Source organism: Mirounga angustirostris, unplaced genomic scaffold, assembly GCF_029215605.1.
Source record: "Mirounga angustirostris isolate CCGP_5_RB_7025 unplaced genomic scaffold, mMirAng1.0.hap1 SCAF_10, whole genome shotgun sequence".
NCBI lineage: Eukaryota > Metazoa > Chordata > Mammalia > Carnivora > Phocidae > Mirounga > Mirounga angustirostris.
Window position 1 is genome coordinate 122,152,363 of NW_026991718.1, and position 22,849 is coordinate 122,175,211.

General features: G+C 43.0%; 1 protein-coding gene across 5 annotated transcripts in view; it reads left to right on the forward strand.

The window, feature by feature from the left end:
* Positions 1-22,437, forward strand: part of IFT52 (intraflagellar transport 52) — a 33,510-nt gene extending 11,073 nt beyond the window's left edge. For 2 of the 5 annotated variants that reach the window (XM_045885788.3, XM_064573202.1), the window contains 8 exons: positions 3,585-3,711; positions 7,869-7,955; positions 9,303-9,371; positions 12,576-12,730; positions 17,126-17,213; positions 18,244-18,352; positions 20,385-20,530; positions 22,175-22,437. In XM_045885788.3, the coding sequence (XP_045741744.1) occupies positions 3,585-3,711; positions 7,869-7,955; positions 9,303-9,371; positions 12,576-12,730; positions 17,126-17,213; positions 18,244-18,352; positions 20,385-20,530; positions 22,175-22,222 (829 nt within the window). In that variant the 3' untranslated portion in view covers positions 22,223-22,437. Of the gene's footprint in view, positions 1-3,584; positions 3,712-7,574; positions 7,692-7,868; positions 7,956-9,302; positions 9,372-12,575; positions 12,731-17,125; positions 17,214-18,243; positions 18,353-20,384; positions 20,531-22,174 lie in introns of those variants that run through there. The other 3 variants (XM_045885789.3, XM_064573203.1, XM_064573204.1) reach the window with 3 other exon arrangements.
* The last annotated feature ends 412 nt before the right edge of the window (positions 22,438-22,849 follow it).

Sequence of the window (22,849 nt, forward strand, 5' to 3'; positions counted from 1 at the left end):
CAAGCAGAAAGCCCGATGCAGGGCTCGATCCCAGGACCCTGGGATCATGACCTGAGCCGAAGGCAGATGCTTAACGACTGAGCCCCCCAGGCGCCCCCCAGGGCCTATACTCTTAACTTCTGCTCCATGTTGTTATTATAAACAATTTTATACTTGTTACTATAAATAAAGCACGTAGTGAATGTCTTTGTACATGCAATTTTTGTGCATTTATGCTAACATTTTAGCAAGGCTAGATTCTTAGCATTAGAATCTCTGGGTCAAAAGTTTTCCAGTTGGGCGCCTGGGTGGCTCAGTTGGTTAAGCGTCTGCTTCTCCCTCTGACCCTCCCCCCTCTCATGCTCTCTCTCTCATTCTCTCATTCTCTCTCTCTCAAATAAATAAAATCTATTTATTTATTATTTATTATCTACCCAAAATAAAATAGATTTTATTATTTGTCAGAGAGAGAGAGAGAGAACACAAGCAGGGGAAGCGGCAGGCAGAAGGAAAAGCAGACTCCCCGCAGAGCAAGGAGCCCGATGTGGGGCTCCATCCCAGGACCCTGGGATCATGACCTGAGCTGAAGGCAACTGCTTAACTGAGTGAGCCACCCAGGCATCCCAGAAGTATTTATTTTCATGTCTTACTTGCAGGGTGTCCCAGGCAAGTTACTCTTGGTTTCTGTTTCTGAGTCTGTGTAATGGAGACAATATGAATCTTACAAAGTTGTTGGAAACTCCAGTGAGGCCATACTTGTAAAAGTTCTTCATAAGTTACATGCATAGTACCTTACCTGCTGTTGTGTTATTAAGTCCTTAGTAATTGTGAAGAGCAAATGGCTGGTTGACTGTTTCCTAGGTCATCCTGGAAGCAGCAGTTTCTGGGTGGGCTTTGAGATGTGGAGAACTAGTCCTGCTTTGTGTTTTGAAAAAGCTTGACCTGTTGAAGTCTGAGGTTCTCATTTAGCCCATTTTCTATCATGTCCCTTTTTCTGTCTCTCAGCTGTAGCCACGCTGACATTGTTTCCGCTCCTTAAATATGCTAAGCTTATTCCCGCCTTTGGGCCTGCACATTTCTGTGCCCTGTCCCAGGAATACACTTTCCCAGCTATTCACCCAGCTAATCTTACTCATTCACATGTAGTTTGGAAAAATTCTGTTTTTGGTTTTTGGGTGGATGTTTAGCCTCATGCCTAGTGTTATCAAAATGTCAGTCTAATTGATTTCTTAGTAATAATAAAAGGACTAGAGGAGTGTAAATAATAGCTGACAGTTTCCATTGTATGACTCGAGTGTCCATTCTCCCTTCCTCCTTGAGAGTCATCTCCTTGGCGTGCAGTTGGGGGTAAGTGTGGGGCAAAGATGTGCACTGACATCCATGTAGCTATTTCCCCCACATCCCTTTTCTTCCTCCATGGCAACTGCTCGTTTCTTTCTCCTTCTGGCCTGGGACTCGTGGCCTTCAGTCCCCTTTCCTGGGCTACTGCTGGGGCAGGGCTCAAAGGGGAGAATAGAGGACGTGGGGCAGGTGCCCCTTTTCACCCACAATATGACAAAGAAGTCAGAGGGTAGGTGAGACTTGACTCAAGTGAGGGGGAAACTAACTCTGGAAGGAAATCATTTTAAACTTAAGCTAAAAAGAATTTTCTCATGGTCTAAGAAAGGAAAATTCACATTGTCTTTATAGGGAGCTCTTCATGGGTGCTTCCCCTCCCCCAATTTCTAACTTCATGCTTTGTTATAAGATTCCTGTTTCTCTCCATTCTGAGAGCACTCCCTTCAAACAACTACCTTTGCAGAGCTCCATTTTGCTGCTTAGCCCCTCCTGCAGGGGTTGGCCACACCCTAGGGTCTGCACCCCACCCTTACCCCTCCATCCCACACCCTTTTTAGGAGTACATTGCCCCAGGTCAGACTGATTCACTCTAGATACTCTTTTAAGTGTTTGTTAGGACAGAGTGGGGGAAGGAGGCCAAGGCAGGTGTGTTTAGAAGTGTCCGATGTCAGGTCTGTGTTCATATAAGGCTCGACTGGTAACATGGCCTTCTAATGACAGCCATTCATTCCTGGAGATGATACCAGTCACATCTGTAAGGAAGAGGGAAATGTTTACCAGGAAGACATTGTCGTACAGAGCAGGCTCATTTATAGCTCCAGTTCAGCTCTAAGATGAGGGCCCCTCTTCTTCCTCCTCCATAGGGGTTTCTTTAGTTCTTCTAGTTACAATCATTTACACATAGATTATAAGTTGTTAATTTGCTCTCAGATTTTTGAAGTGCTTTATTAAACTAGTAGCTAGAGTTATACCAATTTTTAAGTTGACAAACCAAAGCTTAGACAAAATTTTGTGGTTTTTTTTTTTTAAAGTTTTGTGTTTGTGATGAGATACCACCACCTCACACCTGTCAGAGTGGCTAAAATTAACAACACAGGAAACAACAGATGTTGGTGAGGATGCAGAGAAGAGGGAACCCTTTTATACTATAGGTGGAAATGCAAACTGGTGCAGCCACTCTGGAAAACAGTATGGAGGTTCCTCAAACAGTTAAAAATAGAACTACCCTAGGACCCAGCAACTGCACTACTAGGTATTTACCAAAGAATACAAAAATGACCGATTCAGAAGGGCACATGCTCCCTGATGTTTATAGCAGCATTATCAACAATAGCCAAACTTTGGAGAGAGCCCAAATGTCTATTGACTGATGAATGGATAAACATATGGTGTGTATGGATAAACATATATATACACATACATACATAATGGAATATTGCTCAACCATCAAAAAGAATGAAATCTTTCCATTTGCAATCGACATGGATGGAGCTAGAGTGTATTATGCTAAGTGAAATAAGTCTGTCAGAGAATGCCAAATACTGTATGATTTCATTCATATGTGGAATTTAGGAAACAAAACAGATGATCATATGGGAAGGGGAAAAAGAGAGGGAAACTCCATCGCTTCTCGGCCTCTTGGCTAAGATCAAGTGTAAGAGACTCTTAAGGAGAGAGCGCAAACTGAGGGTTGATTGAGAGAGGTGGGTGGGGGATGGGCATTAAGGAGAGCACTTGTTATGGTGAGCACTGGGGTGTTCTATGTAAGTGATGAGTCACTAAATTCTACTCCTGAAACCAATATTACACTGTACGTTAAACAGATTTTAAATAAAAATTTGAAAAAGAAAAAAAGAGAAGTAATAGACATCCTTATCACCAGAGGTAGGGACTTTAAATTTGAGAAAGCTATAGAAATAAACCTTGCTACTTTTTTACTTATCTACTACCTCAGCCCAGATTCCACTTAGAATTCCTTACTAACTAAAGCCCTCAAATACCTATTTTCTTTATCCTGTCAATTCCTCACACATTTATTTTTTCTGTATAAAAGGTATAAAAAGCTGCCTGCCTTGGTCATTTCTTTGGGTCTCAATTTCATTATTGGGCCTCCATGTGTATATAATAAAACTTTGGTTTTTTACTCCTGACACCCCCCCCAAAAAAACGTTTTGTTAGGTCTTGAATTGCTCAAGAAGCACTGAAATTATCTTCAAAAAATTTATTCATTTTTTAAAAATTTTGAGTGTTTCTTTACTTTCTTACAGGGCTCTCACCTTTGTCTATCCTTTTGGTGCCACATTGAGTGTCATGAAACCAGCAGTGGCTGTTCTGTCCACAGGCTCTGTCTGTTTCCCGCTTAACAGACCCATTCTGGCTTTCTATCACTCGAAGGTACAGCCTTTCTTAGATGTGGGTGGATACATTATTTTTATTATTAAAGTAATAAAAACTGTTGTTTCCAGAGGGGTTTCTTATGTGTTCTCATCGATCTTTACAGCAGCCCTGTGAGGTAGTATTTCAGTTAATTACACTTTATTTATGGGTAAACAGCAGATTGTCCAGTAATCGATGGAGTCAAGACCTAAACCTAGCTCTTACCATTCTAAATCCAAAGCTATCCCATGGTAGCATGAGGCTACCTATATTATAACCGTCTATGACTACGGGCTCTTGCCCTCAGTGTAAGAATCCATCCAGGGAAAGGGTGAGTTAACACACCATACCAAAATGCACACAATTGTACTGCTGTTATTTTAGTTTGTCCCAGGGCAACATACCAGAAGACTAGTTGCTCAGTTCTCATCCTGGAGACCCCACAAAATGTGGGAGCAGGTGGTCCCAGAGGACATAGCCCCTCTCGTTGTGACCTCACTTATCCACTGCCCAACTCAGGACTGGTGCTTGTGACCCTGAGATTAAGATCTGAGATCAAGAGTCGGACGCTCAACTGAGTGAGTCTCCCAGGTGCCCCATCCACTGCCTTTTAATTCATGTTTTGCTGAAATCACCTTTATTTGTCTACCAGGATTAGAATTCACCAGCTGACCTCCCAGTTTTTCTCTAGTTCCTCACATCCTATTTTTCTTTGTGGGATTTAGGTATTACTTTTCCCTCCCATATTTCAAAGGTCTGACTTCATTTTATTAGGAAGTAAATAAATATCTATCCTGTTTATGAAAGAAGATATTTAGACAAAATTCATAATAGTTATTATGGTAATTAGTTTCTCCCAAACAACTGGAAATACTGTTTTAAAATTAAAGTATAAAATGATTCAAGATGTGGAAATAATTGGTTTATATAAACGGTCAGTTTATAGTCGCAAAAGTAATGAGATAACTATCTTAAGGGGCCTCTGGGTAGTATTTTGTTGTTTATGTATGTATGTATGTATGTATGTATGTATTTAGAGAGGGAGAATCTCAAGCAGGCTCCATGCCCAGCATGGAGCCTGATGTGGGCTGGGGCTTGATCTCGAAACACTGAGATCATGACCTGAGCCGAAATCAAGAGTTGGAAACTTAACCGACTGAGCCACCCAGTCACCCCTATTATTTTTTGTTTTTTAACTGTGCACAGAGATTTTACCCAGCTTCCTCAGTGGATTTTTATGGAACATCTATTAGGTACAGAGTTCTGTTCTAACTGTGGTGATTCTTCAAGAATGCATGAGATTTTCATCTGCTCATTGCCTAGCTATTTAAAGCCTGTTTTCTTTTCCTTAGAAGCTTTTATTATCTTTTATTTTTTATTTTTATTTTTTATTATGTTATGTTAATCCCCATACATTACATCATTAGTTTTTGATGTAGTGTTCCATGATTGTTTGCGTGTAACACCCAGTGCTCCATTCAGTACGTGCCCTCTTTAATACCCATCACCAGGCTAACTCAACCCCCCACCCGCTTTTATTATTTTTTAAAAAACATTTTATGTATTTGCTTAGAGAGAGAGCACATGCAAGTGGGAGTAGGGGCACAGGGAGAAGGAGAGAGACTCTCAAGTAGACTCCTTGTTGAGCATGGGAGCCTGATGCCGGTGGATCCCAGGACCCTGAGATCATGACCTGAACTGAAATTGAGAGTCAGATGCTCAACCGTTCAACTGACTGAGCCACTCAGGGGCCCCTCCTAACAAGCATTTAGTCCTGCCTTATAAACACAATCTTTGAGAGGTTTTTACCTGTCCCTTTTAAGTTTGTGAGATAAACCAGTGATGCCTTAGAGGGGCCACTCCCATACTCCTGGAAACCCCAAGCAGGGCACCCCAAGCAGGGTGGGGCTAGCACAGGGTTGGGGGATGTGTTCTGCCTCCTCGCCCACGGCCATTGCCTTCTTGAGCTTGTCATGATCCTTTCTAGGTCTTTAGTTTACTAGGATAAACTCATTAATATCAAAGGAACAAATCAGTCCTTAAGTAGATATACTCTTACTTAATTGGAACAAATTATAGGCAAAAGCTGGAAAAAGAAACTGAAGACACTGGTAGAATCTCTGTCCAGAATAAAAGGATTAAGGGAAGATCTATAGTCCATTTGAAATAAATGAGGTAGGGGAAAAAAAGAATACTAAAGAAAAAATACAGACCTAACTGTGGGTAGTAGTAAGAAGGAAAGTCCTTTCCTCTTCCTGTATTTACTTACGTTCAAATGCAACAGAGTTCATTCAACACTCTTTCTGTGGAATTTCACCAAATTCACTTTCTGTTCTCAGTAACTGATGTGCTTTCAATGGTTATGTTATAGCAATAGTGTTATTTTTCCTATGATCCATTTGCTTTTAATATGGTACAAGTCACAGTTTGTTTTGCAAATCTTGTTTTATTTATGAAATTTGTTTATTTGTCTGGCTTGAGAGTAATTCTTACGTAGTACCGTCACAACTGTGCCTATATCCTGTATGTGATGTTGCTAGAAAAACTGAATTCATTTTGTAGTTTTAACGTTGTACTGTTTTCCTCATTACAAGAATAATTTATGCTCATTGTAGGAAAACTGAAAATTACAGAGATGAAAGGGAAAAAAAGAATGTCTCATTACAAAACTGACATTTTGATCATTTTCTCCTACTCTTTCTTGCAGCTCATTTAATTTATTTGCCTCACCGGGCTTTAAGCTAGGGTGGCTGTACAATTTATGGTATACTTTTTTTTTTTAACCTCATGTTAAAAAGATAAAAAGCGCCTCATGTTATGACAGAAGCCTTCTTCCAGGTTACTGAAAACCCTTTGTAGCATATGACTTCACCACTGGAGAAGGTTCTCTTATTCTTAGCCACTGGTTCTGTGGCTGAACATTTGAATTTATTTCTGAGTTTCTGTGATTATGACTGTAAAATTGTCCATAGAGTTTTATATGTTCTGTTGCATACATTGACAGTTTCAGCAATGTGTGAAAAAACTTATTTCGTTGAAACCTGACACTGTTTGTAGTCATCTTTTTCATATTTATTAATCTGATAGGCAAAAGTACTTTGTTTTGATTTTTCTAATTACTGATTAATTTTTTTTTTTTTTTAAGATTTTCTTTGACAGAGACACAGCAAGAGAGGGAACACAAGCAGGGGAAGTGGGAGAGGAAGAAGCAAGCTTCCCGCTGAGCAGGGAGCCCGATGCGGGGCACGATCCCAGGACCCTGGGATCACGACCTGAGCCAAAGGCTGACGCTTAACAACTGAGCCAGCCAGGCGCCTCTAAATTTTTTTCTTACTAACCAGTTATTTCTTTTGTGAATTTTTTTTTCTTTTTTGAGAGAGAAAGAGGGAAGGGGGGAGGGGCAGAGAGAGAGGGAGAGAGACAATCTTAAGCAGGCACCGTGCTGGGCATGGAGCCTGACACAGGACTCGATCTTACAACCCTGAGATCATGACCTCATGATCTGAGTCAGTATCAAGAGTTGGACACTCAACTAACTGAGCCACCCAGGTGTCCTCTTCTGTGAATTTTTCATGCTCATGGATTAATTTTCTGTTTGGATCTTAAACACTGTCTTTTTTTGTTTGTTTGTTCTAAAGATTTTATTTATTTGAGAGAGAGAGTGTGAGAGAGAGCATGAGAGGGGGGAGGGTCAGAGGGAGAAGCGGACTCCCCACTGAGCGGGGAGCCCGATGCGGGACTCGATCCCGGGACTCCAGGATCATGACCTGAGCGAAGGCAGTCGCTTAACCAACTGAGCCACCCAGGAGCCCTGAACGCTGTCTTTTGATACTCATAAAATATCTTTATATCTTTACAGATTGACTTTGGATTCTTTTTTCCTTTAGGATTATAATCTTCATTTATGAGTTAACTGGGAAAATGCTGTCGAACCAATTCACATTGCTTTTTGTTAAAGTCAAATAGAAGGATATAGAAGTGTCTAAAGTGAGAAGCAGGTGGGAATATAGTTGCTATCATAGTTGATATTTTTAGGTCATTAAAATCCTGATGTGAATTGGCACTTAGTATAACTGACAGTTGCTCACATGATTCTGATAATAAGTTTTTGGGGACTAGGATGCATGTGGTGCATTTTGGGATCTGAGTGTCTAACACTACTTTGTCATTGACAGAACCAAGGTGGGAAGCTGGCAGTGCTTGGCTCATGTCACATGTTCAGTGACCAATATTTGGATAAAGAAGAAAACAGCAAAATCATGGTAGGTTCTTCTCTTTCATTACATTAATGTATAATGTGTATGATTTTCATGTCATTAAAAAAAAAATACTGCTAAGGTCATCTATTCATTTAAAACCAGATCTTCAGGGACACCTGGCTGGTTCAGTCAAAAGAGCATGCGACTCTTGATCTTGGGTCATGAGTTCGAGCCCCACATTGGCTGTAGAGATTACTAAAACAAACAAACTTTAAAAAAATAAAAAAGTAAAAAATAAAACCAGCTCCTCAGAACCCATTATATGCCTGCCACTAAGAATACACGGTTGAGTCAGGCACAGTCCCTGCTTTGAAAACATTTATAGTACATTGAGAGAATGTGAGAGACAGAGACGTAAATTTAGAAGGATGTGGTGAACGTTTTTAAGCATGCCAGCTTGGGGTGGGAGCCAATCTTGGAGGAAAGGTGAGGAGCAGGCTCAACCAGGGCCTCATGTATAAAGCCCAGAAACTTGAACTTTCTGCAGGAAGCTATGGAGAGCCCTTGTAGAATGTCCAGCAGCCTTGGGCATAGTTAGATATGTGTTTCAGAAGGACTCCTCTGTCAGGCATGTGGAAGGTGAGAGGGAGGAGGCAACGTGAAGCCAGTTAGGAGGTCGGCAGAGTCAGCCAGCCAAGAGGGGATGATGACCTGAGTGAAGGTAGTGAAGGGGGGAATGAGGAGGGGGCCGGCCGGCACATGGTGTCGGGAGGGGTTATGACAGGACTGGTCGATGTGGGGAATAGGGGAAGGCACTGCAGTTGCTTGTCAGCATAGTGTGAAGGAAACATGTCTTGTGAAGGATGACAGATGGCGCATGCCAGAGCTGGACACTGGTGTGATTCTGTGACTCACTAGCCAGAGGAAGAAGGTCCCACTGAACTATTTCATTAATGAAACAAATTCTTTCAGCCTTAAGCACTGTTACTGTATTGAGAGATTGATTAAGATCTTGTTTCTGCAGAATCCACATGAAATTCTAGTCTCTAGACACATTCCAGGGGCATCTAGATATAGTCTACCCTTAAGTTCAGAGTGTCATTGGCACATTTAAACAGGGGTTGTTTCAGGATCATGAGCAAGTTTTAATAAATTTTGGCCTGTGGTTAAAAGTGAAAGTGCCCTAAGATAAATGCTCAATTTCCAATGGTAAAAGTGGCATTAGGGTTAGGAAAACTTTGACATTTTCATATGATTTCACCAAGAGAAGGGTAGCTACTCTTTTTTGAAACACTGCTATGTAGTCTCTTTCCCTTTATCATTTTTTCTTGGTTGATTTAATTCTCTAGTCCTGCCTTGGTTTTCTCAAATAACCAAGTGTCTAATTCTGTGTTTATTTTTTAAATACAGGATGTTGTTTTCCAGTGGCTCACAACGGGAGACATCCACCTAAACCAGATAGATGCTGAGGACCCAGAGGTAGGGGCTGTGAATCATTAAAAAACTTTGAAGGAAAAAAAAAAAAAAAAAAGGCACCACTTCCAACAGTTTCAAAGGAATCTGTATTTCTTACTTTATCTGTAAGACAGATGGAAAGAAGTGATGCTTTTAGGGGTGATGAAGCCCACATTATAAAAAATAATAAATTAAGAAATTATAGAATTAATTGGGATGGGAATCCCTCTCTATGTATATGCTACCTGGCCAAACTTTCAAAATCATTATCTGTAGAGAAATACTTCTTTCAGAAATACGAAGGATATAAAAATAATTTTTGTGAATAAACAAAGGTCATCAAAATTTAAGTTTTAAACTATAATTTTGGTGTCTTTAGGACAATATTCCTAAAGGCATTAGGATCCTATTTATCAGGCGATGGAGAGTGAGACCAGTGTGGGAATAGGGCCAGTAGCTTGCCTTCCAGGTCCCGCTCCACTCTGGCCCTTGCACCTCAAGCAGGCTATTTCTGGCCTTTTTTCATCTTGGTTTTCTCATCTGTGAAGTGGGGATGCCAGTACCTGTACTCTCTGTCTCACAGGATGATTGTGAGGCCTCAATTAATAGATGTATACTGACTAACCAAATTAAAAGGTATAGGAAGTGATATAGCTGTCAGACTTCTTAAAACTCTTGTATTTATTATATACAAGCACCAGGTATCATATATCTTCACATAAATCATCTTATGTAATCTTTACAACAGCCTTGGGAAGGAGATGGTCTTATTCTCATTTTAGAGATGAGGGAACTGAAATTCTCCAAGATTGCAATTTGCCCAAATAGCAAGTAACTGCAGAGTTGGGACCCAAACCCAGCTCTCTTGATTCAAAGTCTACTTGTTCTATAATTGCTTCTCTGTTTCTTTCCTCCTTTCCTCCTTCCTTCCTTTCTTTTCTTTTTTTTCTCTCTTTCTCTTCCTTTCTTCCTTCCTTCCTAAGATTTATTTGTTCATTCATTCCTTTATTTATTTTTCTAAGATTTATTATTCATATTATTCATTTATTTATTATTTATTCTCAGAGAGAGAGAGAGATTGCACAGGCAGGAGGGGCAGAGGGAGAGAGAGAGTCCCAAGCAGACTCCCTGCTGAGCACAGAGCCCACGCGGATCTTGAGACCACAACCCGAGTTGAAATCAAGAGACGCTCAACTGACTGAGCCACCCAGGCACCCTGCTTCTCTGTTTCTTAAACTCTGAAGTGTCAGGAAAATGATTTCCTGGCTGTGGGTAGGTAGCAGGGAGTGGGCGAGAAGATGGTCAGAAATGGTGGCCTACTGCCTGCTTCCTCCCTCAGCTGAGGGTGTGGCCTCCCAAGCGTTGACTTGGGTTAGGAAACAGGAGAGCCCTGTGTCTAAAATATTCCCTCATGTGGAAACATGAAATGTATGGATATTTTGTTTAAATTCCTCCCAAAAAGTGATATAAACCCCCCTAAGAAAAGAATTGGAGGACAGTCAGGAATTCACTTTTCAGATCTCACAGGACCCAAGTCTTGAGTGGATTGTGACTTGGTCAGCTGCCAGTCCTAGTTAGTGTGGGGGGTCAGGGAAGCAGCCGCATCGGCTCCTGGTCTGTGCGGCCGCCTTGCTCTTACTCAGTTTCTGTCATTCCTGTTTCCTAGCTGAGGAAGTGGAAGTAAGTACGTTCTTCAAGGTCCCTGCCGAGACTGATCCCTGGCTAGCCATTACTAATGTCCATGTCAGGCTGATTCTGGAGCCCATCGCTTTTCTGCTGCTCTCTTGTTCACTGTGCTCTGCCTATGACATGGGACTGGTTCTGGAGGGCCATGTCAATAGGGCACCAGAGGAAGATGGTGTCGCCGTGGCCTTTCTCTAAAAGCACGTGGTTTCATGTAGTTCTGCACGGGAGACCTGGCGCAAATGTCCTTTGTGTTGTAAGGCTCTGGAAAGTAAAATTCTGGACCCAGTAACACTGCAAAGTAAGAAATTCTGAATATCCAAACTTCTGTGATTTCGGATCGAATCTTATGTTGGAGTGGGTTTCAAACCCAAATAACAGTTCAGTTTCAAATGATACTTAATAAAATGTAGCTCAATAAAGAGCTGAGGGGATTTCCATGACAAGTTTTAACCTCCAAATCTGCCAGGAAGTCATGAAAACCAGTGATCTTGGGAGTCCTCTTAGTTTCTGCCTGGACATCGAAGGCCTTGATAGTTTCCTGAACTAGGATTGTGTAGCAGGTCTCTGTGCAGAGATGCGAACCAGCCTCAGGACCTTTGGGATTGCTGGGCCCTTACCCATCCTCCTGTTGCGTTTGGGTGCGTGTCCTGGTGCGGTCAGTGCCTCTGTGATTGCTCTCACCTCCAATCCCCATCCTGTTAGCGGGGTGAAGCCTCTAACACAAAGACTGCAGGGAAAAGCAGTTATTTATTTATGTTCCTCTCCTGTTCCTTATCTAAAAAAAAAAAGTTTGAAGATTAGAGGAGTTTTTCGACTCTTGGTATATAGAAAAAGTGAGCCTGTTTGTCTAGGCTTATTTCTGTAATGCTCAGGCATGTCTCCTCCCGTGCTGGCCCTGGAGAATATAGAACACATTGTTGTGGGGACCCCAGAGGGCAATTAGGAATAAACTTCTTGTTGCCAGCATGCATTTATTTAAAGTTAAATGTACTTTTTGAGTAGGTAATAGATTCACAGTTTGGAATTCAAAAGCATACACAATGAACAGTTTCCCCCCTGTCTTTGTCCAACCACTTTGTTCCCCTCCCCAGTGACAGCAGTCTTAGCTGTTTCTTGTATGTTCTTCCAGAGATATTTTATACACATATAAGTAAATATGTGCGTGTATCTCCTTTCCCCTTGTTTTACACAAATGGTACTATAGACACTGTATTCGCCACCACCTAGTTTTAAAAATTAGCAATACAGTTGATTGCTGACCACTCAAGATCAGTGATCATGAAACTAAAAGGAGGCCAGTCAGTGTGCTTGTTTCTCCACCTGTGTTCAGTACCGCGTGAGGAATTACAGAGTTGGATTTAGCCAGCATTGGGGTTTAGCCAAGTGACTTTTGTTCCTCTTTCCACATGAAGTGGTTTGTTTAAGGTTTAGTTGTTAGTGACCAGGAATAGTGAAATCTCTTGGTAAGAGAGTAGAAATACTGCGGACTTAGGCGAAATTCTCACTCCCACTGTGCTGTTTGAACCCTCTTGTGGCTTTCAGATTTCCGACTACATGATGCTGCCCGACACAGCCACCCTGTCAGAGAGGCTTCGAGTGTGTCTCCAGGAGGGCGATGAGAACCCAAGAGACTTTACCACCCTCTTCGACCTGTCCATTTACCAGCTGGATACCACCTCCCTCCCCAAGGTCATCAAGTCAGTACCTGTAGCTCTCAGAGCTGCCCTGCACTCCATTCTGAGTGTTTGGTTTGAAAACCTGAGCCTGGGGACAGGAGTTAGGGTCATGGCCTATGTGGTGTGCAAAACATGTTCTCAGGTCTGTGATGAGGCCAACAAAGACAGTTGGGAAAATTGGGGTGGGGGTAGATGGAGAGGAAACTGCGGTAGCCTGTTGTGTTCGAGGCTCCATATCAGGCATTTAGGGTGACCAACGTGTTCTGGTTTGCCTGGGACTTCTGGTTTTAGCATGGAGAGTCCCATACCCCAGGAACCCCCAGTAAATTGAGTAGGGTAGGCGAGGTGCCCTGCAGGCACCCCACATTGTTACTTCCACACCGTACTTCGTTTGTCCTCTGAATCACTTGCCAGATTTCCAGCTGAGGAAACTGGTTTAGGGAGGGTCAGGTCTTCTCCCAAGGTGGGAGCCTGAATGCCTTTCAGACCAAGGCTTTCCCCTGTTCGATTGCCTGCCCTGTTGCCTGCTCGTCATTGTTGTCCATTCCTAATGACAGGGACAGGGACCGAGGCCAACATCTTCAGCATCTTTGGCCTGACATGGGGTCTACATCTGAATAAACCAAAGGCTGAGTGTCTGACTTCCTACTGCTGTCTTTAGGTTCAAGTTCCCCAAATACTGACTGAGCTCCTCCTGTGCCAGGCACTATGTCCAAGGTTAATGGTTTTATGGAGGAGACGGACAGAGACTGTGAGGCGAAGTTATTGTATTAATGTCAAATGTGAAATATAAACCTGGAGGCCATGGGCATAATGAAGCGGGAGAATTTGACTCACTGCAGTGAGCAGGGAAGACTTATGAAAGGGGGGCCCTTGTAGCTAGGCATTGGTTATTTCAACAAACATTTTTGGGGGGCCTTGTGTCTGCTTGGCACGATGCTGGGTGCTCCACCGTCAGGGGTAAAGAGGCTTCAGGAGCTGGCAGGGATGTTCAGAGAGACAGCTGGGCAACGATGTAGCTTCTATGGGCAAAGCCCGCATGTTCACACGTGCACGCGTGTCCAGGTAAGGAAGTTTATTCCTAATTGCCCTTTGAACTGCATGTACCCTTGACTTCGAACAAGGCCAACTTAATAGTTGAAAACTTGGTCCTCTGAAGTGCCCTGCAACAATCTGTTCTGTGTTCTCCAGCCCGCACTTGAGGAGACACCCTGCCCATTACCGAAATAAGAAGCCAAGGCAAACAGCCTGAGGCTCAGGGCAAAGGCCAGATTTGTGAATGGGATGCTAGTAAAGACCTCTAGGAGAGGAACTTGATTGACTCTGTGTTTTCTGAAACCAGACAAAACGATGCCTTGCAGCAGTTTGTATAATTAATTGGAAAACAGAAAAAGTAGAAGTGAAGAAACCGGCTAGGAGACTGTTAACAGCGGACTGGAGGGTTGACTGGCAGGACTGGTGGGAGCAGTTCCTGTGGTTCCAAGTGGTGTTTGGTAAGAAAGAATCAGGAGCCACGGGGCCGTGCATGGAAGGCTATGACGGTGAGGTCAGGGGCGGGGGTTTCTCCCTTGAGGGTCTGGGCGGTGCAGCCGACTAGTGCTCATGCTGTGGGGAGAGGAGAGAGAAAGGAGTTCTGCTCTGCCTCCATCTGATGGGGCTGAGAGGTTGCCCAGTGAAGAGTGTAGGCCGACCCACCAGGGTTAAGTGTAGATGATGAAGAGGCCTAGATAAGGTGAGTAGAGAAGTGGGGGAGGGGCTGGGGACCCTCAGGAGCAGCCCTGGAGTGGGGATTGGGCTAGAGACAGGGCTTCACAGCTGCCCTGGCTTTCAAGGCAGAAGAGGAGGGCCTTTGACAAGCTGGGGAAAAGCAGCTGGAGGGGCAAGGGAGCATGAGCCTCAGCGGAGTCCCAGGAAGCCAAGGGAGGCAAAAGAACAGGGAAGCGGGGGTGGTCTGGAGGTGGGCCCATGGCTCCTCCTCTGCCGTTTGCGCTGTTCTCAGAATAACAAGGCACCTGGGGCTGCTCCTTCAGCCAGTTACAGTCCATCTAGCTTCTGCCTTTAGTTTGGTCTGCTTCTCTCCTGATGCGGTTTATTAGATCAGGCCACTGTGACTGTGCTTTGGCATTGAATGCAGGCTTGACTGGAACCATGTTATTTTAGTGCCAGCAGAGTCAAGTATTGTAGATATTTTGGAGCTTGGACGTCTCTTTTAATTGTATTTATCGTTCATACCATAGCAAAGGACAGTAGTTACAGGCCAGTTTCCATATGGTGCTCCTAGGTATTCTCATATTTGCTAGTAACATCTTTTGAATGCAGTGTCTTTTTTTCTGGGTAAAAATTCGATTAGTCTTTAAATATTTATGTAGTCTGTAGAATGTTGCTCTGAAGTAACTTCATTCGTCCATCTGCTATTTATCAATGTCTGTGGGGGTGAGGAAGAGACTGTGGAGTCCCTGCCTTCTGAGTTCACGGGCTGATGGGTTGGGGACTGAGACACAGAGTGATAAAAACGCAGTGCCACAGGTCAGGCCAGAGTGTTCTGGAAATAGCTTTCTGAATTAGGTTTTCTTGGTTTTAAGATTAGTTTCTCCACCCATCCCCCACCCCCATCAAGAATGCGCTTGCCCTTGGCTAATAGGTGGAGGAAGATTTGGGTAGGCGGTGAGCTGAGCGAGAAAGGGTTGAGGCAATGGGACTTGTTTTATTGTTCCCACAGGGCTTCAGTATAGCCGGCTGCATGTAGGGACAGAAAGCAGAAAATCATGGGTGGGATGGCAGAGGCCAGGGCTTGGCAGCAGGATTCTTTGTGTGCCAGTGGTGGGACCTTTAGCTTAGATACTGCCCTTAACGACATTCAGCCTTCAGTATAGACTGAGTCTTGGGGCCTCTGGTTGGCAGGGATTGGCCAGCTCAGAGTTCTAATCTTGTCTTTGTTCCTTCTTAACCATGTGACCCTGGGAAGCTGTTTCATCTCTATACCTCTGCTTCCTTTTCGTAAAAGATTATACCCCCAGTCCAGGGTTGTTTTGAGCATTAAGTGAAATAAGTTTAAGTGCCTACCACAGGGTCAGGCATATGTGACATGCAACAGGTGCTCTGTTCTCTCCATAGGGATCTTCTGCATTGCCAGGAAAGCTTCTCCCCAGGCACCTGGGAATAGTGAGGAGGTGATGGAAATAAGCTCAGCTAAGCGCCTTTCTTCAGTCACAGACCTCTTTCCTTTCCAAAATCACCCATCCACAGAAGCAGGCATGAACTTTGTCTACACCCTTTGGTATTTGCTTGTTCAGCTTAATTTTAAAAGGTCACAGATGTGTATATAGTTTAAATTAGGTGAGTATATTTTAATATGCCTCATTCCCAGAGGAGTTCAGCCCGCTTACAAAATTATGTACAGTACAAAAGCATAAAAGCAAAGTTTGAGAGAATGGAGGCAGAGGGGAAGCCACAATCAAAAAGAAACACAGGGGTAAGATCAGCACTTGACTCTGAACTCCTCACTAGCACTGTCCCCCTGCTGTGCCCATGCTGGCTGCCCCAAGGTCCTGTGAAAACCCCTCGCACCCTTATTCCTGGTCTCCTTGCTCTTGCCTCTTCCTGGGATACTTGTGAAAGTAAGTACATGACTTCTCCCTCCCTTTCACTCAGGGCTTCTCTGACAGGCTGTACCCCATGCCTCCTCCCTGTCTCTGTCCATCTCTCCTGGTTTGTTTTTCTTCTCAATACATATTGATACCTGGCATCTTAGGTTTTGTTTCTTGTGTGGCTCTCCTCATGTAGAATGTAAGTTCAGGAGGCTGCCTTGGTCTCTTGTTTTCACCATTGCTGTTCTCCTGATGTATAAAACTGTCTGGTACATATTCAGTAAATATTTGCTGAGTGAATGAGCACACAGGAGTGTATATTACAGGGACAGCTCGGTCGGAAGAGCATGTGACTCTTGATCTCGGGGTCGTGAGCTTCAGCCCCATGTTGCGTGTTGAGATTACTAAAAATAAATAATTAAAAAGAAAGAAAGAAAGAAGTGTACACTGTACAGATCTGTTCAGTTGCCAGAAGCCGACTTTAGATTTGACTCCTGTCTCTTGGTTGTAAAAACAAGGAAACAGAGTGAGTTACAAGATCCACACTGTCCACTGGGTAAAAATAAAAAGCCTGTTTAGGAGAATCCTGATATGAAACTTGAAAGAACTTTCCCTTTCAGTTCTCAATATAGTTAATGCCATACGATACAGTAGAGAAGATTCACAAAAGGATCATTATATTACCTATAACAATGCATTTTGTGTGTTTTTCTACAAAAGTGTTGAACCACCTGATTTGATGGAGAAGAGCACAGAGTGGTCAGTTAGATGGCGCTTTGCCACAGTGTCTCATGTTGATCCTTGCTTTTGTGTCTTCTTATTAACACAGGGCCCACGAACAGCTAAATGTGAAACATGAACCTCTCCAGCTCATCCAGCCTCAGTTTGAGACGCCGCTGCCAGCCCTTCAGCCAGCGGTGAGTAGGTGTGCTTGCCCTTACCTTGCCAACTAGGCCATCAGCTGGGTTCTTCCGCCAAGCATGTGGATATGTACACCTTATGTTACGGCAGTTCTCACAGAGTCACATTGCTCTGGCTCTGAACAGGCAGGGACCAGACCATTAGTATTCCGTAAGGCCTTCCACTGGCTGTAGCTCCCAACCGAGAGATCAAGGGTGTGGACTTTGGTGGCTGTTAAGCATTTCCCATCTTGTGTAGTTGGAGGGCCTATATGAGAGGAGAAGTCCTTGGTGAAAAGGAGGAAATGGTTTGCACTGCAGCTTTCCAGGCAACAGGTGCTCAGGTTCATGGCACAGATTCATAGCGCCCTGGGCCGGGGAGGGGCAGGTGTTCACAAGTTACTTTCAACATTCCAGTCCAGCAGGAACTCACCTTACCTTCAAAACCATCCTATCCCACCACATTCTGGAATGTTATGAACTACTTGGCTTCATTTTGGTAGCTTGAAGTGGGCCATGGTGGGAGTATTTACATTGCAGAAAACGACAAAGGCTACAGAGCAGACCTGTGTGTTTTGTCTTGAAAGCTGATAGTGCAACATTTCTCAGCACACCACTGGCTCATACCTGTGAATTCTGGCTCCAGGTTTAGCACTTTCTACATGAATCTATAGATCTGCTTCCCCAATTTCTGTCCCTAATGAACTCATGGGTAAATGAGAAACACATTGTACAGAGAAACGTTCAAAACAAATAAGCCTAATCAGCCCCAAGCTTTCGTCCTTGCACAAGTTAATGGGAACTGGTATGTCAGTTTGATCGGTTTAGGGGTGTTTTAGTTTAGTGCTGGCTCTGCTTGTTTTTTTACATTGGGCTAGTCATCTCGCTTGATATGGTCTAATGGGTTAGGGCAGGAGGAGGTGATGGGCATTTGGGTGGTTCATCCCAGGGAAGAGCTGGGAGTTGGCTTCTCATTTCCCTTCCATCTTATCACTGCCAGTTATGGCTTTGCATATGTTCTTTCATGAAAGACCTTATTTCCTTTTAGGTTTTCCCTCCCAGTTTCAGGGAATTACCACCTCCTCCGCTGGAGCTATTTGACTTAGATGAGACGTTCTCTTCTGAGAAGGCCCGCCTTGCTCAGATTACCAATAAGTGTAAGTTTGGCCAAATTTTTGTTTGTTTTCTTTTGTAAGTTTTACTTAATTGTGAACTTCTGAAATCTGCCATGAGAGAAAGCTAGAGTTTGTTCAGGGGGAACAAAATATGAATGGCAACATAAAATGACAGTTTCCGTTTGTTTCACATAAGTGATGTCGATCATTTCTCTTGGGCCACTTAATTCAGTGACTTAGAACATGCAAAGCAGAAGCCAAGGTCTCAGCTTTAATCCCTGTAGGTCCTTAGTTCTGACCTACTGAGTAACCAGAGGATGGATTCTGACCCTGGCTGCCGCTTAGCAGATCTAGGTCATTGGTCATAGGAGCAGTTAAATAAGAAACCTAAGTCAGGGCCAAAAGAATTATAGAGACTTCAAACTGGAAGGGATCCTGGAAGGAGTTATGTGTGCCCGCTTTGACATGTGGATGAGGACATGAGGCCCCAAGCCACACAGCTGCATGGTGAGTGGTTCTCCTGACTCCGAGCTCACTGCTCCTCCTGAGATACCCTGCCTCCAGCAAAGCAAATGGGCCTGCACACATGTGCTCAGGGGCATAAAATTACCCATCCATTTTGAGGCATTAAATTCCTGGGAATCTAATCTAAGGAGATAAGTGAAGGTACACAGATGACTGCTATGTTATTTTTAAGATTGGGAATAAAAATTATTTAAACAATTGGACTTAGTGTTCACTAGCAGAGGAATGGTAGTAAATTATGTCACATTCATTTGATGGGACAACATGTCATTATAAAAAAGGTTTCCAAAGTCCAGGAAGTGACACTGATAGAACTTAAGTGAGAATCCTAAGTGAAGAAAGGCAAGATAGAAAGTTGCATGTTCAGGAGGTTCCTAACTATGTGAAAAACATCTGTATGTGCCCAAAGACCAGGAAGGAGTATGCAAAAATGAAAACAGTTCAGTGTGAAGCACCTTCACTGCATCTGTCTTCTGTGTCAGGCATTGTGGGAGGTGCTGAGGACTCAAAAATTAGCAAGACATAGTGATTGGTCCAGTAGAAATAACAGACCTGTGAAGAGTCAGATGCTTTGATTCAGCACTTCTGTTTCTAGCAATTTATCCTATAGAAATCCTTGTAGAAAGAAACAAAAAAATATAGCTATAGATATATTAATTGTAGCATTAAAAAAACTGGCAGTAGTCTAATGCCCCATCAGTAGAGGGATCCGTTTTTAAAAAATATGAAATACAGTGAAATATTATACATACATCTGTTAAAAGAAAGATACAGAGCCTAAGCTTTCATATGACATGTCCATGGTACCTCGTTAAATGATGAAAGCAACTTACAGAGCTACTGTAGTTTGATCCCAATTGTTTACACATATGTAAATTCATAAGCGCACATGGCAGTAATTACCTTAGGTGGTATTGGTGAGGATAGAGTTAGAGCAAGAGAATTTTGCAGCTGTATGGTTTGAATATTCTAATAAAAATTTACATTTCTATAATTTTTAAAAATGTACATTCAGAAGGGGAAACAAAGAAAGGAATTATAGTCTAGTGTAAGAAGGGCTGTAATAGCTATCCGTCCTTGATATCAGGCTGCTGGGGATGGCTGCACAGAGATATGTTATGGATGGAATTATGAGTGATTTTTTTTCTTCTTCAATTTCCTTTTCTATAATATTGCTGTAATAAATGCTATTTAAAATACCCATATGCCCCTCTCATAATGGTCCTTGCTGCAGAGAATGGTAATTTGATTTCCTACTAGTTCTTCCTGTTCTTTGTAATGTAGGAATGCTGGCTCTGGGAGTAGTAGAGTCAGAACAAGTCCAGCTTTATTCTAATTAGAAGTGTCACACTTTTGTCCTAATTTATAAAAGCAGCACATCAGAGATCTCTTTAGTTTGTTTAAGTCCTGTGGTCACATTACCCTAGGAAAAGGTGAGTGATCTTGAGAGGCAAAGGAATCTGACGAGGGGATACTTAAGCCACAGTAAGTTTGTATTTGGGGAAGGACAGGAGATAAGGGTTCATCTGACTGCCCCAACTGTGCCTAGGTACTGAAGAAGACCTGGAATTCTATGTCAGAAAATGTGGTGACATTCTTGGAGTAACCAATAAACTACCAAAGGACCAACAAGATGCCAAACATATCCTTGAGCACATCTTCTTCCAAGTGGTGGAGTTCAAGAAATTGAACCAGGTAGAGCCTAGAAATCCCACTGAAGTGGGAGCCCTTCGAGTACTGGTATCTTCCCTAAACTGGACTTCTCGTGTTTTGTTCATTCATTCCACAAGGATTTATTAAGCATCTACTAAGTAAACAAAACAGACAACGATCCCTGCACTTATGGAACTTCTGTTCTAGCTGGAGGAGCTAGACAGTAGACTAAACATAGTATGCTACAAGATGATGGTATAAAAAAGGTAGGGCAGGGATCAAGTGTGCTGAATGTGGCAGTATTAAATAGGGAGGGTGGTTAGGGTAGGTCTCACTACAAATGTGACATTGGAGCAAAGACCTGAAGGTGTTGAGGGATTTCGCCATGCAGATAGCTGGGAGACAAGTGTCCCAGCCAGAGGGAAGACCTGTGCAAAGTCCCTGAGGCTGGGCTTTGCCTGGCATGTTTGTGGCATAGCAGTGGTGTCAACCCGTGTGGTTAGAGAGACCTGAGCAAAGGTTAGAGAAGCCGCCACGTGGTCAGCACCTTATGTCGGAAATCATCATTCTCTGGACTGAGGACCAAGGACTTTAAAATTATGCCTGGTCTTCATTTTGTCTATCTCCTGATGAGATTTCTAAAATTAAATGTTCAGCCACTATTGGTAAATGGGCATTTATATACTCCTGATGGGAGAATAAATTTGTCCCACTTTTCTGGAGATCTGTTTTATAATATTGTTCAAAAGCCCCCAAAATGTATATACCTTTGACACGGTAATTCTAATCCTCAGAATTTGTCGTAGTAATATAATCCTGAACGTGTATAGATTTACCAACCAGGATGCTCAGGGTAGCATTGTTTTAATAGAAGAAGAATCTTCATCAGTAGGGAACTGGTTAAGTACCTAGGGTATATCCATAAGATTAAAAATGTTTAGAAGAATGTTTAAGGACTTGGAAGACATTCAGGATATAGTAAATGGGGTTGCGGGGGGGAAGGGCTATAAAACAGTATAAAGAGAAGAGACTATTTTTCATATACATAGATGTGGGTGTGTGCATATGTATATATGCCATCCATTCATTCTACATACATACGTACGTATGTACATGCTTAGGAGTTTAGATGCTGAGTGGAAAGGTTAGATCCTCTACTGGCAGGGGCTGGCTCTGCTCGTACTCATGGTGCTAGATGTTGGGGCTGTTGTAGTGAACAAGATGAATGCGGGCTTTGCTGTCTCTTTCTGAGCCACGTGCTGTAGGGGGAGACAGGAATACTATATGGGTAATTACAGTGCTCTGAGATAAATGGCATGAAGGGAACCCAGAAGGGAGTTGATTTAACTGCTGGAGCACTGAAATGTGGGATGGGGCTCCGGTAGGTTCTCAACAGTACTCACGCTGCTGGCAGGGCAGAGACAGGCCCCTAGGGCCAAGGTAAGTAGTCTGGTGTGGTCTTTGCATTGGTGCCTTCAACTGTATTTGCTCCCCACTCCTTGTGGATGGTGGGCAGTAGTCAAAAGCCCTGTCCTGATAGTGAAAACTTGATCCTTCAGCTGGATTCAGCCTTCAAGCCAGAGATTACCTGTGTCCCAATTAATGATTCAGAATCTTAAAGTGCAAAACACCAGAGTTCACATTTCATACTGAAATACTAAAATTCTGTCTTACTCCCTTATCCAGGAACATGACATTGATACAAGTGAACCAGCATTCCAGAACAATTTCTGAGGACCTTGCCTCTTGAAGCATCTTCTGCCTCCTGATTCTCTTTGTAAACTATTTTTGAATTCTTCAACTCCTTATCAAAATTGTCTGTACACTCTTTACCCCATGAGTTGTAGGTCGGTGCATCTCCTGTAGTGCCCAGATAGATATAACATTTCTAACAAGATCCTTATGTGAGATACATTCCATTTTTAAAATTAAACCTGACTGAATCCCTACTTTTATAATTTATGAAAGTCTTTCACTGAAGTCTTTTCTTTGAACTCTAGTTCTGAATTTGAGTCTCTTTTATCAAAGGCATAAATAACTGTCAAGCTTATGAATATTGTTCAGCTTTTGGACTAACTCAGGATATAAAACAACCCACAAGGTGTTTGCCCCATGTGCCTAATGCAAAAGATAAAATAGTAGACCAGATACCTTCCTTACATGGATCACTCACCCCTTCATCTCCCAGCCGTCCATAGGACACAACCACTTGGAGGCTGTCGTGTCTACCCATACTAGGTCACCCTCCTCTGAGCTCTTGAAGCACTGAATTCCATCATCATTTGGGTTATAATATGATCATCTGTCCCAAGGTCAATGGGAGACTGTACCTGCTGGAATGGGGCAGCTGATGTGGAAATG